Source organism: Zalophus californianus, chromosome 14 (assembly GCF_009762305.2).
Source record: "Zalophus californianus isolate mZalCal1 chromosome 14, mZalCal1.pri.v2, whole genome shotgun sequence".
Taxonomy (NCBI): domain Eukaryota; kingdom Metazoa; phylum Chordata; class Mammalia; order Carnivora; family Otariidae; genus Zalophus; species Zalophus californianus.
The window spans coordinates 14,618,299-14,631,884 of record NC_045608.1 but is presented as its reverse complement, the minus strand read 5'-3'; the positions used below and the strand labels follow the sequence as shown (position 1 = coordinate 14,631,884).

Sequence of the window (13,586 nt, the reverse complement as noted above, 5' to 3'; positions counted from 1 at the left end):
ACACCAAACTGCAGGGAAAGGAGGAAAACTGTCAGCAGGCAGCTGAAGAGTTAAATCATTTCGTAAAAGAGGGAAAAGGGAAGAACCGTGCAATTTTATGGCTCAGTTCATCAGGCAAAACACACTCTTTTTATTAGTTTCAAGAGGATTTCATCATAGAAGAAGTATTTCAATAAGGGGCCTTTGGGGCAACAGAACAGATGATGTTTCTTAAGAGCAATTTTTGGTTTTTGCCCCAATATTTTATGATGAACATTTTCAAACATACAGAAAAGTTGAAAGAAGGCAAACATCCTTATGCCCACCTCCTAGAGTCTACAAGTCATATTTTACTGTACTTATTGCATTTTTTTTTTTAAAGGAAGTTCCACCTAGGGCAGTTTCAAGTGTCAGCTTTTCCTGAGGATATGGTAACCTTGTTTTTCCTAGAACAGGATGGAGTGAGGATGTGGCAGGGAAGAGGGATGGCAGCTCTCTGGGAATCAGACTGGATGGGGTTGAGGTGGGGGGTACGGTGGCGGGGTACGGAAAGCTCTGAGAACCGAGTTCTGCTGACCCCTGGGTTCTCGATCTTGCTGTGTGGTCTCAGCTAGTTCACAGCCGCTTTTGGCTGGAGGTCTAAGGGATCATCTTTCTCCCGCTCCAGACTTGCCTTCTTCGTTCTGCAAAGGGTAGAAGACAGCCATGGCGGCCCTGGCGTCCGCCCTGAGCACGGGAAAGCACGGGAGAACCCTGCAAGAGCTAAGCTGGGACGCCGAGGGGACCCCGAATTCTGCAGCTTGGCAGCCCGCCCCTCGGGCTGGCCACGCTCCTCCGGGTGCTGCAGCCGGAGCGCCCGGGAGGGGAAGCAGCGGGCGAGCCGGGGCGGGGGTGCAGTCCTGCGGCAGCTGCAGGGCTCTGCCCGGCCCAGCTGTCCCCGCGACTCCGGGCTGCCGTCCCGGGCCGAGTGGGCTCGGGGAGGGACAGGCCTCCGCGCTCCACCCCCGGCCGGGCCGGACTCCGCTCTGCGCGCGCGGGCGCGCGCCCTTTGCATAAAGCCCTCCTCCCCGGCCAAGGTAGAGGAAGTTGGGCTCCCGCCTGGATGGGAGGCGGGAGGGAGTCCCGCTCCTGTTGTTTTCCGCGAGCGGGAGTGGGTGGCGGGCGCAGAGGGTGGGGTGCGCCCTCCCACCCCGGGCCGGGCGCTGCGGAGACAGAATCGCGCCGGGAGCCCCGCGCGGCTCCCACCGGCGGACATTGGGCTCAGCCCAATCATCCTTCCTGGGGGCTGCGGAGAGTCGGGCTCCTCTGTCGTTCCGAGGACCCGGGAGGAGGACTCAGTACCCCAGGGGCCGGGCCCCTGGGGAGCGGGGGGCGCACACCCACCCAGCGGGAGCCTGCGTTTCCTGAGGAGCCCCTGCCGGCGCCTGGGGCGAGATGGCCGCGGGCGCCCGGGCGTCCCAGCCGCAGGTCCTTGTCTGCCTCGGGGTGCTGCTGGCCCGCTGGGTCGCCGCAGGTAAGGGGCCGCGATCCGGAGGGAAAAGTTGAGTTTCGCCAGGCAAAGGGGAGAGCCAGGGACCCAATTCCCTCCGACTCCGCGGGAGCCAGTTGTAGCCGCGGCTCCGCAGCCTCCCCGGGAGGGTCTTGAGTTTCCTGCTCGCTCGCTGCTCGGCTCTCTTTGCAGGAAGGAATTTTCCCGGGCGCCTGATGGAAGGCAAGATATAGCCCTAGTCGCTTGGAGTGGGCAGCCAGAGAGGCTGCAGAGGGCCTGCGGAGAGGCGATGGGAGAATTGGGGAATTTGAAGATGGGAAAATTGGAGAGGCACGTGTAGGGGAGAAAGTGGTATTTTGTTGTGGCTTTTTTGTTGGTTGGTTTTTTGTTTTTTTGTTTTTTTAAGCGTCGGATGTAAATTTGCGTTCTGGTTTTACCTGCTGCGCTGGGGCTCAAACTCCAGGCTCCTTTATTTTTCTCTCCTTCCTCTGCCCAAGGTTGAACTCGCTTTACACTTGCAACCTGTGGATTTCCCTACACATCCCTTGCAAGCCGACCTGTGCGGACTAGCACGTTCAAAACCGTGCCTTCCGTCCTTCGCCATAAAGAAACACAAAACCAAACCTTTTTATTTTGAAGTTATTTCAGACTTTCAGAAAACTTGCCCTTACACTTGACATGACCTCTTCCACTTGGCAGAAGGTCTTAAATCCTTCACCTATGCTCTCCCTCGTAACATTTAGTTTACAGGGTTGCTTACAAAAATATATAGGATATAAAAATATTGAAAAAGCATTTTTGACCTTAATGCACCAGCGAATGTGTGTTTTGTGTGCAGGGCAGGGTGACGAGCAATGAGAGCGAGGACTCAGGTAGAGGGAAAGGAGATGGGGCCAGCAGGTGGTGTACCTTGCCAGAATACTTGGAGTGTTATTTTCTGTGTTACCCATGCCCACACACACTGCTGATCGGTTCTTGCAGGAATTGCCCCCCCGAGCTTCCTAGCAGCAAGTGCCAAAAGTTCCTAACCCTTAGGCTCTCCTAAGATTGTTTTGTTTTGTTTTTAGCAATCATTTAGAGGCAGTAACGTGGGCGCCTGGGTGGCTCAATTGGTTAAGTGACTGCCTTCGGCTCAGGTCATGATCCTGGAGTCCCGGGATCGAGTCCCACATCGGGCTCCCTGCTCAGCGGGGAGTCTGCTTCTCCCTCTGACCCTCCCCCCTCTCGTGCTCTCTCTCTCTCTCTCTCATTCTCTCTCTCAAATAAATAAATAAAATCTTTAAAAAAAAATAAAGGCAGTAACGTTTCCCATAATCTAGGTTTCCAGTTTATCTGGAAAAATCTCATGATCTGGCAGCACAGGGCTTTTCCACCTGGAACTGAGTAGTGGTGACCCCCTTCTACCTAGGGCATGTGACCCCAAATTTGTTCTGCCTCTCCTGTTGTAGTACTTACCCCTGACCCTCTTCAGTTAGGGACCTTACCTGCTGGCCCCTCCTAGTATTTGACTTAGTGGTCACTGTGCTACGGGGAGGAGGAGAGGACAGTCCCTGGCTTGTTCTCCCCGGAAGTTAAAGGTGATTGTTCCCTTCCCTCTGGCTGTCTGCAGTGTTTAACTGCACTGTGAACATCAATGGCCTTGGGACATCCGAACCCTGGGTGGAAATCATCATTCTGGAATGAACCAGCTTTTAGCCCGGCTGCAGCTCACCACACAGGGACACTTCCTCCATGCCGTGCCCAGCCATTTTGATACCCAGGCCAAGTTCACCTTCGTGGGTAGTGCCAGGGGGCTTCCTCAGCTTGGTGTATTTTTGTTGTTTGTTTTTCCAATTGGGAGTTATCTCGGGAAAAAAAATTGTCCCTTCCCTCCTGACAATGTTCATGCCTGCACTGTCACCTCAGCTTATAAATCCCGTGTCGTTCTTGGGAAAAAGTTGGTAGGAAAAAAAAATAACTGGGTACAATCTCAACTCTGTGAATGATAATATGAGGGCAGCATTGGGAAATGGTTGTTTATATTGTTCCCTCCTTAGGTCCATATTCTGAATTTAAGGTGGGGGGGAGGCATTCGCAGACCCTGTGGATACCATGTGGACAACTTCTAGTAACACAAACTGTTAGGATGTCTATTGTCTCATCCTGTCTGATCGGGAGACCAGAATAAATCCCCGAGACCCCGAGGATTGAAGACCTCAGTGGCAGTCCCAGCTCTCCCAGCGACTTGAGGGGGCCTTTAAGGAAATCACTTAAGCTTTCTGAACCTCAGTTTTCTCATCTGTGAAATGAGGGCACACGGGATGATCAAGCATGGAACCAGTGCACCCTCAAGGACCGCCCCTGCTTGTCCACGTCAGACAGACGTCACTAACTGATGGCCGTATTCTTTTCCACTGAGCCGGGGCTCAGCCTGCCTCATCTTGAACCCAACCCCTCAGGACTGCCACGTCTCAGGACGAAATGACCTCCAAGGTCACCTTTAGCTTCAGTGGCTAAAAAGAATGGAGTGAGCAAAGCCAGGAGGAGTGAAATGCCTTAAAATGGCTTCTTTTGTGATTGTGTCTTTCTACTCCTTGGAGGAGAAGACAATGTTAGCTCAAGTTCCAGAACTAGACTTTTGCCAGGGCTTTTCCAAGTTCTTTCTTTATTCATTTGCCAGGGAGCTGAGAAGGGGCAGGTCTGTAGGTCTCAGGAACACATGCTGCATCTGTAATTCTACAGTTCATCTTCTCTCCTCTGTGGGCATTGCCACTGAGAACTTGGGTTCTCAGGCCTAATTGTTTAAAAATAATTCTCACCTGCTTTTCAAAGTGATTGTTCAGAAGCCTTTTTTGCTGTTTTGGAATCTCTAGCATTAGATGACATTGTCTACCTTCCAGTGAGTGGCTTAGAGTTTTTTGGTTTTTTTTTTTTTTTTTTTCCATGTTGTCCTGGCTTTGGGAGTGGTATGGCCAAGATGAGGAGAGAGCTGGAAGGTCCCGTGGCTCCAGGCTGGCTTCCAATCTTTCAAATGGAACCCCTTCCAACCAGACAAAAGGCCAAAGACAGATCACTGTTACTCTTTCCTTTATAATAGGGAAGGATTTTCAGAGGCAGATGGCAGTTTATTTATTTTTTTACTGCTTTATTGAGATATAATTTACATACCATAAAATTCACCCTTTTAAAGTATATCATTTGGTGGTTTTTAGTATATTCACAAGATTGTGCAACCATCACCACTAATTCAGTCCGGAATGTTTTCATCACTCCCCGCCCCACAAAAAAAGCGGTATGCTTGCCTATTAGCAGTCATTCCTCACTACCTCCTTAGCCTCAGACAAGCCACTTTCCCCAGCCCTAGGCAACTGCTAATCTACTTTCTATTTCCACAGATTTGCCTATTTTGCACATTTCATGTAAATGGAATCACACACTATGTAGTCTTTTAGGACTGCCTTGTTTCACTTACTCTAATGTTGTCAGGATTCATCCATGCTGTAGTATGCACTCCATTCCTTTTTATGGCCAAATAATATTCCCCCTGGATGGATATACCACATTTTATTTATCCATTCATCAGCTGGTGGGCATTTGGGTTGTTTCCATCTTTTGGCAATAATGAATAATGCTGCTGTGAATGCACACGTAAAGTCTGTGTAGACATACGTTTTCATTCCTCCTGGATCTACACCTCAGAGTGGAATTGCTGAGTCACACCGTGACTTTAACCTTGTGAGGAAGTGCCACGCTGTTTTCCAAAGTAGCTGCCCCGTTTAAAAATCCTACCAGCAACGTTAAAGCAGCTTCTCTGCATCTTTGCCAGTATTTGTTCATTTGCTATGGTCTTTGATTTTAGCCACTCTAGTGGGTATGAAGCCGTAGGTGTCCTCTTGTGGTTTTGATTTGCATTGCCCTGATGACTAATGATGAGCATCTGCTCGTGTGCTTATTGGCCTTCTGTATATCTTTCTGGAGAAATGTCTATTCAGATCCTTAGCCCATTTTTAAATGGTATTATTTATCTTTTTATTGTTGAGTTGTGAGTGCTCTTCATATGTTCTGGATACAAACCCCTCATCAGGTAGGTGATTTGCAAACATTTTTCTCAGTCTGTGGGTTGTCTTATCACTTTCTTGATGGTGTCTTTGGATGCACAAAAATTTTTATTTTGACAAAATCCAATTTAGCCATTTTTCTTTTCTCGCTTGTGTTTTTGGGGTCCTGAGAAACCATTGCTTAACTCAAAGCAACAAAGATTTATTCTTTTTTTTTTCTAAGCATTTTATAGTTTTAGCTCTTACATTTAGATCTATGGTCCATTTTGAGTTAATTTTTATATATGATGTGAGGTAAGGGGTCCAGCCTCATTCTTTTGTACACGGATATACCCAGTTGTCCCTGTATGTCAAAGGCAATTTATTTTGTAATGAGATACCACTTTTTGCAAAACCCAGTATATTCACATACTTTGAAAACTTCTGATGTGGTGTAAAGAGAACATTTTGGAGGATAGCAAGAAGTCTAGCTTCTGGTCCCACCCTGCTACTTTCTCACTGTAGGACTTGGAGTTAGCCCACTTTCCGTCTTGGCATCACACCTTTCTCATCTACTGAGTGTGAGAGCACGAGTAGAAGACTCCTAACTGGTTCTGCCAATTAGTCCTGGGCCTGTGGCCTGTTTGTATTTGGACATTGATTGTGGAGGGGGCTGGAAAGTTTCGACACTTCTCAGCAAGTGGGCTGCATTTGCTTCTTGTTACCTGGTGACAGTCTGTGCCAGATCAGTCGCCCTTCGCACCTGTCAGTCATGAGTAAGCGTCAGAATCACCTGGAGGGCTTGTTAAAATGCAGCGCTACCTTCTGCCGCCACCCCTAGATAGGTGATTTATCTGATTTAAATGTTCTGGGGTGGGACCTGATCTGTGGCACTTCTAATAGCAGTACCACTGCTGCTTATCTGGGCTTTTGAACATGTTGTTCCCTCTGCTGGGAACCCCATCTTCCCGTCTACCTGGCTAATTCCTACCTGTCCATCAGATCTCAGTGTGGCCTGCTGGAGGAAGCCTTCCCCGGCAGTCACCCCAGCTGGACTTGGGAGCCCCTTCTCTGAGGCCATGTCATGACATTTATCACCCTGGAACATAATTGCTAGTCTGTTTTCCCCACTAGACTGTGACATCCTGGAAGTCTCTCTCTGTTTTGCCCATCACTGGCTCCCCAGTGCCTAACACAGGGTATGCCCAAAGTTGGAGCGACAAGAGAGCTTTGACTTCCAGGATCGTTTGCACCTGAGATGGCGAGAGCCAGCGGTAGGAAGGTGGGAACAAAGCCCAGGCCCTCTTCCCTCCATCCGTTCTGGATTTCCTGGCAAATAAAACCACTTGGGTTCTGTATCGGTTATTTATTGCCACATTAGTGCTGCATAACAATCACAAAATGACCGTAAGTACTTATTATAGCTCAAGGGCTGGGGTTAGTCAGCTCTGCTGATCTTGCCTGGGCTCACCCTCGTGTCCGGGCGTCCACTCGGTGGCTGAGGGCTGATCTGGAACGACCTCAGCTCAGACAATTGAGACACCTGGGCTCTGCACATGTAGCTTTCATCCTCCTCCTGGGACCTAACGTGGGCCTGCCCTGCTCCAGGTGATGGCAGGAGGTGAGCGTGAGCAAGCCCAGTTACACGCGTGCTGCTGGAGCCTCTGTGCGCGTCACTTTTGCGAACATCTCATTGGCCAGAGCACGTGACGCGGCGGAGAGTCAGGGTGCGAGCGCAGAGCCGTCTGCGGTGAAGGGCAGGGGTAGTGCGGGGAGGGGGAGATTTGGGGCTCTCTCTGCGATTGCCATTTACGGCAGGTTCATTAACATCAGCCCTGGCCAATAATCCGCAGCGTGCTTAAAAACACACACCTGTTGTTTTGTTTTGTTTTGTTTTGTTTTCAATCCTAATGCAGAGGGACGGTGCACAAGGGAGGGTGTTCAGAGACGAAGACAATGTAGTAACAGCCTGACCTTTCCTCGTACAGGATTGGAGGCTCTGGTCATTGGAGAGGTTCACGAGAACATTACTCTGCACTGTGGCAACGTTTCAGGACCAAGGGGCCCGGTAACCTGGTACCGGAATGACTCGGAGCCTGTCTTCCTTCTGTCCTCCAATTCCAGCTTCCCGCCGGCTGAGCCGCGCTTCTCTCTGGCAGATGCCGGCTCGCTGCGCATCACCGCGCTGAGGCCGCGGGATGAGGGCAACTACACCTGCTGGGAGGTCCTGAACGAGACCCGGTGGTTCCGAGTGTGGCTGCAGGTGGCCGGTGAGTGCGGTGGCAGGGCCCTGGGGCCGGCTGGCCAGGCGCTTGGAGCCCTGGGTGGGAGGAGGGCCTTGGAGGCATGCCCCGGTTTCATCCGGGGCTCAGTGACCTCTCACACCTGGATGTTCTCATCTGTGAAATGGGGATGAAAAGAATTCTTGTGTCCTGGGATTGCTGGGAGGACTGGATTCTGGTTTATGTAGATAAAGTGCTGTTAATGGCTCCTGGCATATTAGTTAGCGATTGCTTCCAGCTTGTTAGCATCGTCCTTGCTGTTAATGCCATTCTATTATGCACCAGAGTCAGAGTATATAACATGGTGGAGTCAGACTGCCTGAGTTCCAATCCTGAGGTTGTGTCACCTTGAGTGAGTAGCTTAAGATCTCAGAGCATTAGTTTTCCTTATTTGTTAATCGGGGATAATACATTACAGACCTTGGTATAGTGCTCTTAATGCTATGGTGCTCACTACAGGGTGTGGCGTGAGCTACTATGATATTACATGCTGCACTTTCCTCAAACAGTGTCTTATCTGTGGATATACATGCACGAATTTAGAATGGGGGTTGGCGGTCGCCTGGGTGGCTCAGTCGGTTAAGCGTCCGCCTTCAGCTCAGGTCATGATCCAGGGGTTCTGGGATCAAGTCCCGCATCGGGCTCCTTGCTCAGTGGGGAGCCTACTTCTCCCTCTGCCTGCTCCCCCTGCTTGCATGCTCTTCCTCCCTCCCTCTCCTTCTCTCTGACAAATAAATAAATAAAATCTTAAAAAAAAAAAAAAAGAATAGGGGTTGGCAAACTCTAGCCATATCTGTGAGCCATATCTGGCCCACAGGCTACAAATATTTTTTACATTTTTAAATGGTTGGAAAAAACCCCAAGACAAATGATATTTGTGACATGTAAAGATGATATGAAATTCCAGTGCCCATAAAGCAGGCTTTATTGGGACACAGCCACACTCATCCACTTACATCTGATCTCTGACTGCCTTTGGCGCTATCTTGGCAGAGTTGAGTGGCAATGATGTGGGTCATATGACCTGAAAAGCCTAAAATATTTACTCTCTAGCCCTTTGCAAAGAAAGTGTGCTGTTTACTGGCTTAGACGGATATCCAGGTTCTAGATCCAGAGTGTGTTGTTTGGTAGAAATATACATGTGATCCCTACTGCTTCCTGGTTTCCTCATCTGTAAAATAATTTACTTATTTCTTTATTCAACATATATGCACTGAAAGACCAGTGCCGGGCACCGGTCAAGGCACTGAGCCACAGGAGTGAATAGGACAGACCAGGCCCCTGCCTGCATGGAGCTCACATCCTAGTGGGGGAAGACGGACAGTAAGCAAGTACATGAATGCATCAGGCAATACGAGAGTGATGAGGGCTCTGCAGAGAGTCGAGGTGGGGTGATTCTCTGAAACACTTTAAATTGTGGGGGTCAGAGAGAGCCTTTTGGAGGAAGTGACATTTCAGCTGAATGATGAGTAGGAGCCAGTTCTGCAGAGATAAGAGTAATTCGGGAAGAACTATATCCAGTGCAAGATGAGTTGAGTGTGGTGTGTATGCAGATGGGGAGAAGCCTGGTGTGGGGGGAGCCCAGTGTATGAGAGGGTGGGACTTGTGTTATGGGTTGAATTATATCCCCCCAAAATATTGAAGTCCTAACTCCTGGTATCTGTGAATGTGACCTTATTGGGAAATATGCTGCAGCTGTAATAAGTTAAGATGAGGTCATTGGGGTGGGCCCTCATCCAAACTGACTGGCATCCTCCTAAGAAGAGGAAAATGCATGTGAATATGGAGACACACAAGGAGAATATTGTATATAACAACAGAGGCAGAAAGTGGGGGGCTGCAGTTGGAAGCCAAGATATGCCAGGGACTGATGGCCGCCATCAGAAGACAGGGAAGAAGCAAGGAAGGATTCTCCCTGCCCTCCTGACTCGTTGACTTCAGACTTCTGGCCTCCAGAACTGTGGGAGAATCCATGTCCGTTGTTTTAAGCCACCTCGTTTGTGGGACTTTGTAAAGGCAGCCTCAAGAAACTAATACACCTTGAGCGCCTGGGTGGCTCAGATGGTTGGGCGTCTGCCTTTGGCTCAGGTCATGATCCCAGAGTCCTGGGATCGAGTCCCGCATCGGGCTCCCTGCTCCTTGGGAGCCTGCTTCTCCCTCTGCCTCTCTCTCTCTCTCTCTCTCTGTGTGTGTGTGTCTCTCATGAATAAATAAAATCTTTAAAAAAAAAAAAAACCAATACACCTAGCAAAGAGTTGAGACTTTTGTTGTTGCTATTGTGGGTGCCAGAGGAAACTCCTGGAACTTTAAGCATGGGTGTGGCATTATTTCAGTTACACACACAGAATGTATGTGTGTGATCTCAGGAAGCCCTGATAAAAATAGGGAGGTCAATTGGAGGCACAGGATGGTGGTGGCCAGAACCAGGGTGGTGGCAGTGGCCTTGGTGAAAATGCACAGCTTCTGAAACGATTTTGGAGGCAGGCCAATAAGACGTGCTGGTGGATTGGAAGTGGAGGTTGGAGAAAAGCAAGGCTTCAAGGACGCTTCTAGATTTTTGGATGGTCTCTGAGGTTTCTGCCAACTCTTAAGGCTTATGGAATTTGGGAGTGCAGTGGTTTTGTGTTTGGAGATGCCACAGTTGAACTGCTGAATTGCCAAGAATGAATGTGGGTGTGTTAAAAATGTCACCCATCCTTGCCCAGCTCTGTTCAGTTCCTACTGTGAGCCCATGGGCAGCTCACTCCAGCTGCCGGTCATTAATAACTCCTCATGGCAGTCTCAAGAAATGCTTTCTCTTTTGACCACAGAGTAAGATGGCATTACAACTTGTGGCTTTTTAAAAAAAATCATCATTCTCTCCAGTTTATGATGACTTTATCTGACATTGATTAATCATTGGCTAAGTTTATTGGAGGGTGGATTAGTTTCATTACTGCCCTGTAGGGACATAAATGTAAGGCCTTTTTATGATGAACGGGAACTTGTAGCTTAAAAGAATCACTAAACTCAAATGGCTCCTTGGGGCTCCCTGAGTTACTGTGATGTGATTCGTATTATGGAAACTTCTTCATTTGGAAACCTACGGTGTCCTCAACTGGTGTAGGCTTGTTTGTGACAACTAGATGTTGACCTAGTTTGGGCTGCTGTAACAAAAGTAACATAGGCTGGGTGGTTTCAACAACAAACACTTCTGGCAGTTCTGGAAGCTGGGAGGTCCAAGATCGAGGTGCCAGCAGATCCAGTGTCTGGTGAGGCTCACTTCCTGGTTTGTAGATAGGTCTTCTCATTGTGTCCTTACTTGGTGGAGGGCGGGGGGGGGGGGGTCTCTCCTTAGAAGGGCACCAGTCCCATTCATGAAGACTCTGCTCTCATGATCTCATCATCTCCTCCCAAAAGCCCCACCTCCAAATATCATCATATTGGGGATTAGGTTTCAACATGAATTTTGGAGGGGCTACAAGCATTCCGTCCGTAGCACAGATATCAACTGGTTTCCCATGCACCAGAGCCCTCCAGAATCGCAGGTCTTGCTCACATTCTAGGACAAACCCTGGCAAACAGACCCCTCCGGGCATCAGGGAGCCCCTTACTGCTCCTCCTCAGACAGGAGGCCTTGACATCTCAGATGGGACTCGGCCCTCATTTTGCAGGAAAGATTTTGGAATATGGATTAGATTTGATCCGACCGCTGTTTCTGGGAGGGGAGGGCCATGGTCTTGCTGAGTGGCTAAGAGCAGACACTGAGGTCCAGCTGCCTGAGTTCAAATACAGGTGCTTCTGGCTGTTGTCCTTGTGACATTGGGGAAGTCCCTTGAACTCCCCTCGCTTCAGTTTTGTCATCTGTGAATCAGCAGTAACCGTGGAACCCAGGCACAGACTCAGTGCACGCGTTCACGAGATGAACATGCACGGCCCTCAGCACAGAGTTGGGCACACGGTATGCACCTGCTTCGTGTTACCTCGACCACCTCGTTAAACAGGTGTTGGGATTCCTGTGGGAAAAATGCATCTCAGGTTCCCAGCAATCAGTTAACATCCAGGCCTTTTGAACAGGACCTGCTGCGTGTCCAGATCTTGCATTTCCCATCTTTTCACTGACATGGTTGATAACTTAGTCTCTTAAGGAGAAAAGTTTGGAAGTGTTCAAACATGGCCTTGGAAGCGAGGGAAAAAAATTCTGAGATGTGACAAGTTGTTATCTGTAAGTGACTTTGAGTGTGTGAGTGGACAGAGGTGCTGTAGAGACACAGGGCTGGCTGTAAACGGGCCAGTAACTTCTCCCTCCTTAACATTTGGAATCTCTGCCTATTGATCAGGGGGCATTTGGTGTCTCTGCCTCCCGGGGAGTCAGGTTTCTATGGGCTAGGATGATTTAATATGCCTGGGATGGGCACTGCAATGTGATTTTGTTATTTGTCTCAGGATACAAGACTGAACTATATTACTTGTTAATTTAATGGTACAGTGGAAGAGTCTTGTCCTCCGGACTGGGACCACTGCCCCTGAGGATACAGAAATCCTTTAGTCCAGAGCAGTTCAGGGCTGCCAAGGCTACTTATTTCATTGGCTTACCCATCCTCTTCTGCCTCCAAATTGGGGTGGGCAGGAGGTTAGAGCTGCGGTGTGTTTACCTGCAGGAAGGCTGGAGGGATGGGCACGGTAGCACAGACTTGAACACATTCCACTAGACTTTGTTCTTCTTTAAAGATAGCAGCTCTTGTGCCCTGGGGAGCTTAGTGAGCAGATGAACCCGTGGAGGCCCGCAGTCATACTTCATGGTGCGCGGTGCCAGACTCTCCCCGTGTCTGTTTTTCTCAGGCCACCCAAGTGCTGAGGGGGCATTTGAGCTGGATGGCACATGGACTGTGAGGACGCTGGTTTGTATCAACCTCCAAGAATCCCTTTGGAGTCAGCTGGGGCTTGGGGGATGGGGAGCGCTCCCGTCTAGTGAGTGATGCGGCCGTTACATCAGGGAAGGCCAGGAAGGGGCCTCAGAAAAGTCCCATGTTCCCTGACTAATTGGGTTCATCTATTTTCCCTCGTTCTATGATGCTGATGTGCCTCCTCGCAACCTAAGGTCCTAGAGAAAGAGTGTGTCAGGCACAGTGAAGAAAGATTGTTGGTTCCCTTCAGAGAATGGAGGATCCTTGCCTGAAGATTGATTACCTTGAGTCTTGCCAAGTTCATCTGAAGCAGAGATGGGTGCTTATAAGAAGCTGAAGACCTCTGGGCTCCAGCTCTTTGGACGGGAACAGCAATCACTAGGGAAATTGGGAGGCAGTGGGGTTTTTGCACATGTCTCTATGTTCAGTCTCCAAAAGTGATATCAAAAAACTCTCTGTGAGATCCCCAAGGATCTTATCCCACTCTAGAACTATATGCCCACTGATGAGCAGAGACTACCTGGTACATTCTTAGGTCATTTTCAAATCAAAATGCTAGTATGAAGAGCAAATGCCTGATGACAACTTTTCCTGTTGGCAGAGAACCCAAGACACGGAGATGAGAATCTCCCATTTTGTGGGTCCCTGCGTTGTAAGTCAACCCTTTGAGACTCTTGACTGGCCAAACTATGTTTATGGAGGGGAAGGAAAGAAGTGAGTTGTTCCTACATCAAGAATGTCCACAGAGAAGAGGACGGCAGTGGCACTGGTAGAATGTTCTAGAACAGGAATCCAACTTTTTCTGTAGAGGGCCAGATGGTAAATATTTTAGATGTTATGGCCCAACTGGTAAAGTCGAGGATGTTATATAAAAACTTACATAACAAGAGCGAAAACACATTTCTACATTTTTTTTTTAAAGATCTTATTTATT

The 13,586-nt window shown here is 49.1% G+C and overlaps 1 protein-coding gene across 7 annotated transcripts in view; it reads left to right on the top strand.

The window, feature by feature from the left end:
• The first annotated feature begins 1,071 nt into the window (after positions 1–1,071).
• Positions 1,072–13,586, top strand: part of VSIG10 (V-set and immunoglobulin domain containing 10) — a 31,260-nt gene continuing 18,745 nt past the window's right edge. For 6 of the 7 annotated variants that reach the window (XM_027576912.2, XM_027576911.2, XM_027576906.2 and 3 more), the window contains exons 1-2: positions 1,072–1,492; positions 7,473–7,754. In XM_027576912.2, the coding sequence (XP_027432713.1) occupies positions 1,414–1,492; positions 7,473–7,754 (361 nt within the window). In that variant the 5' untranslated portion in view covers positions 1,072–1,413. The remainder of the gene's footprint in view (positions 1,493–7,472; positions 7,755–13,586) is intronic. The other variant, XM_027576910.2, reaches the window with a different exon arrangement.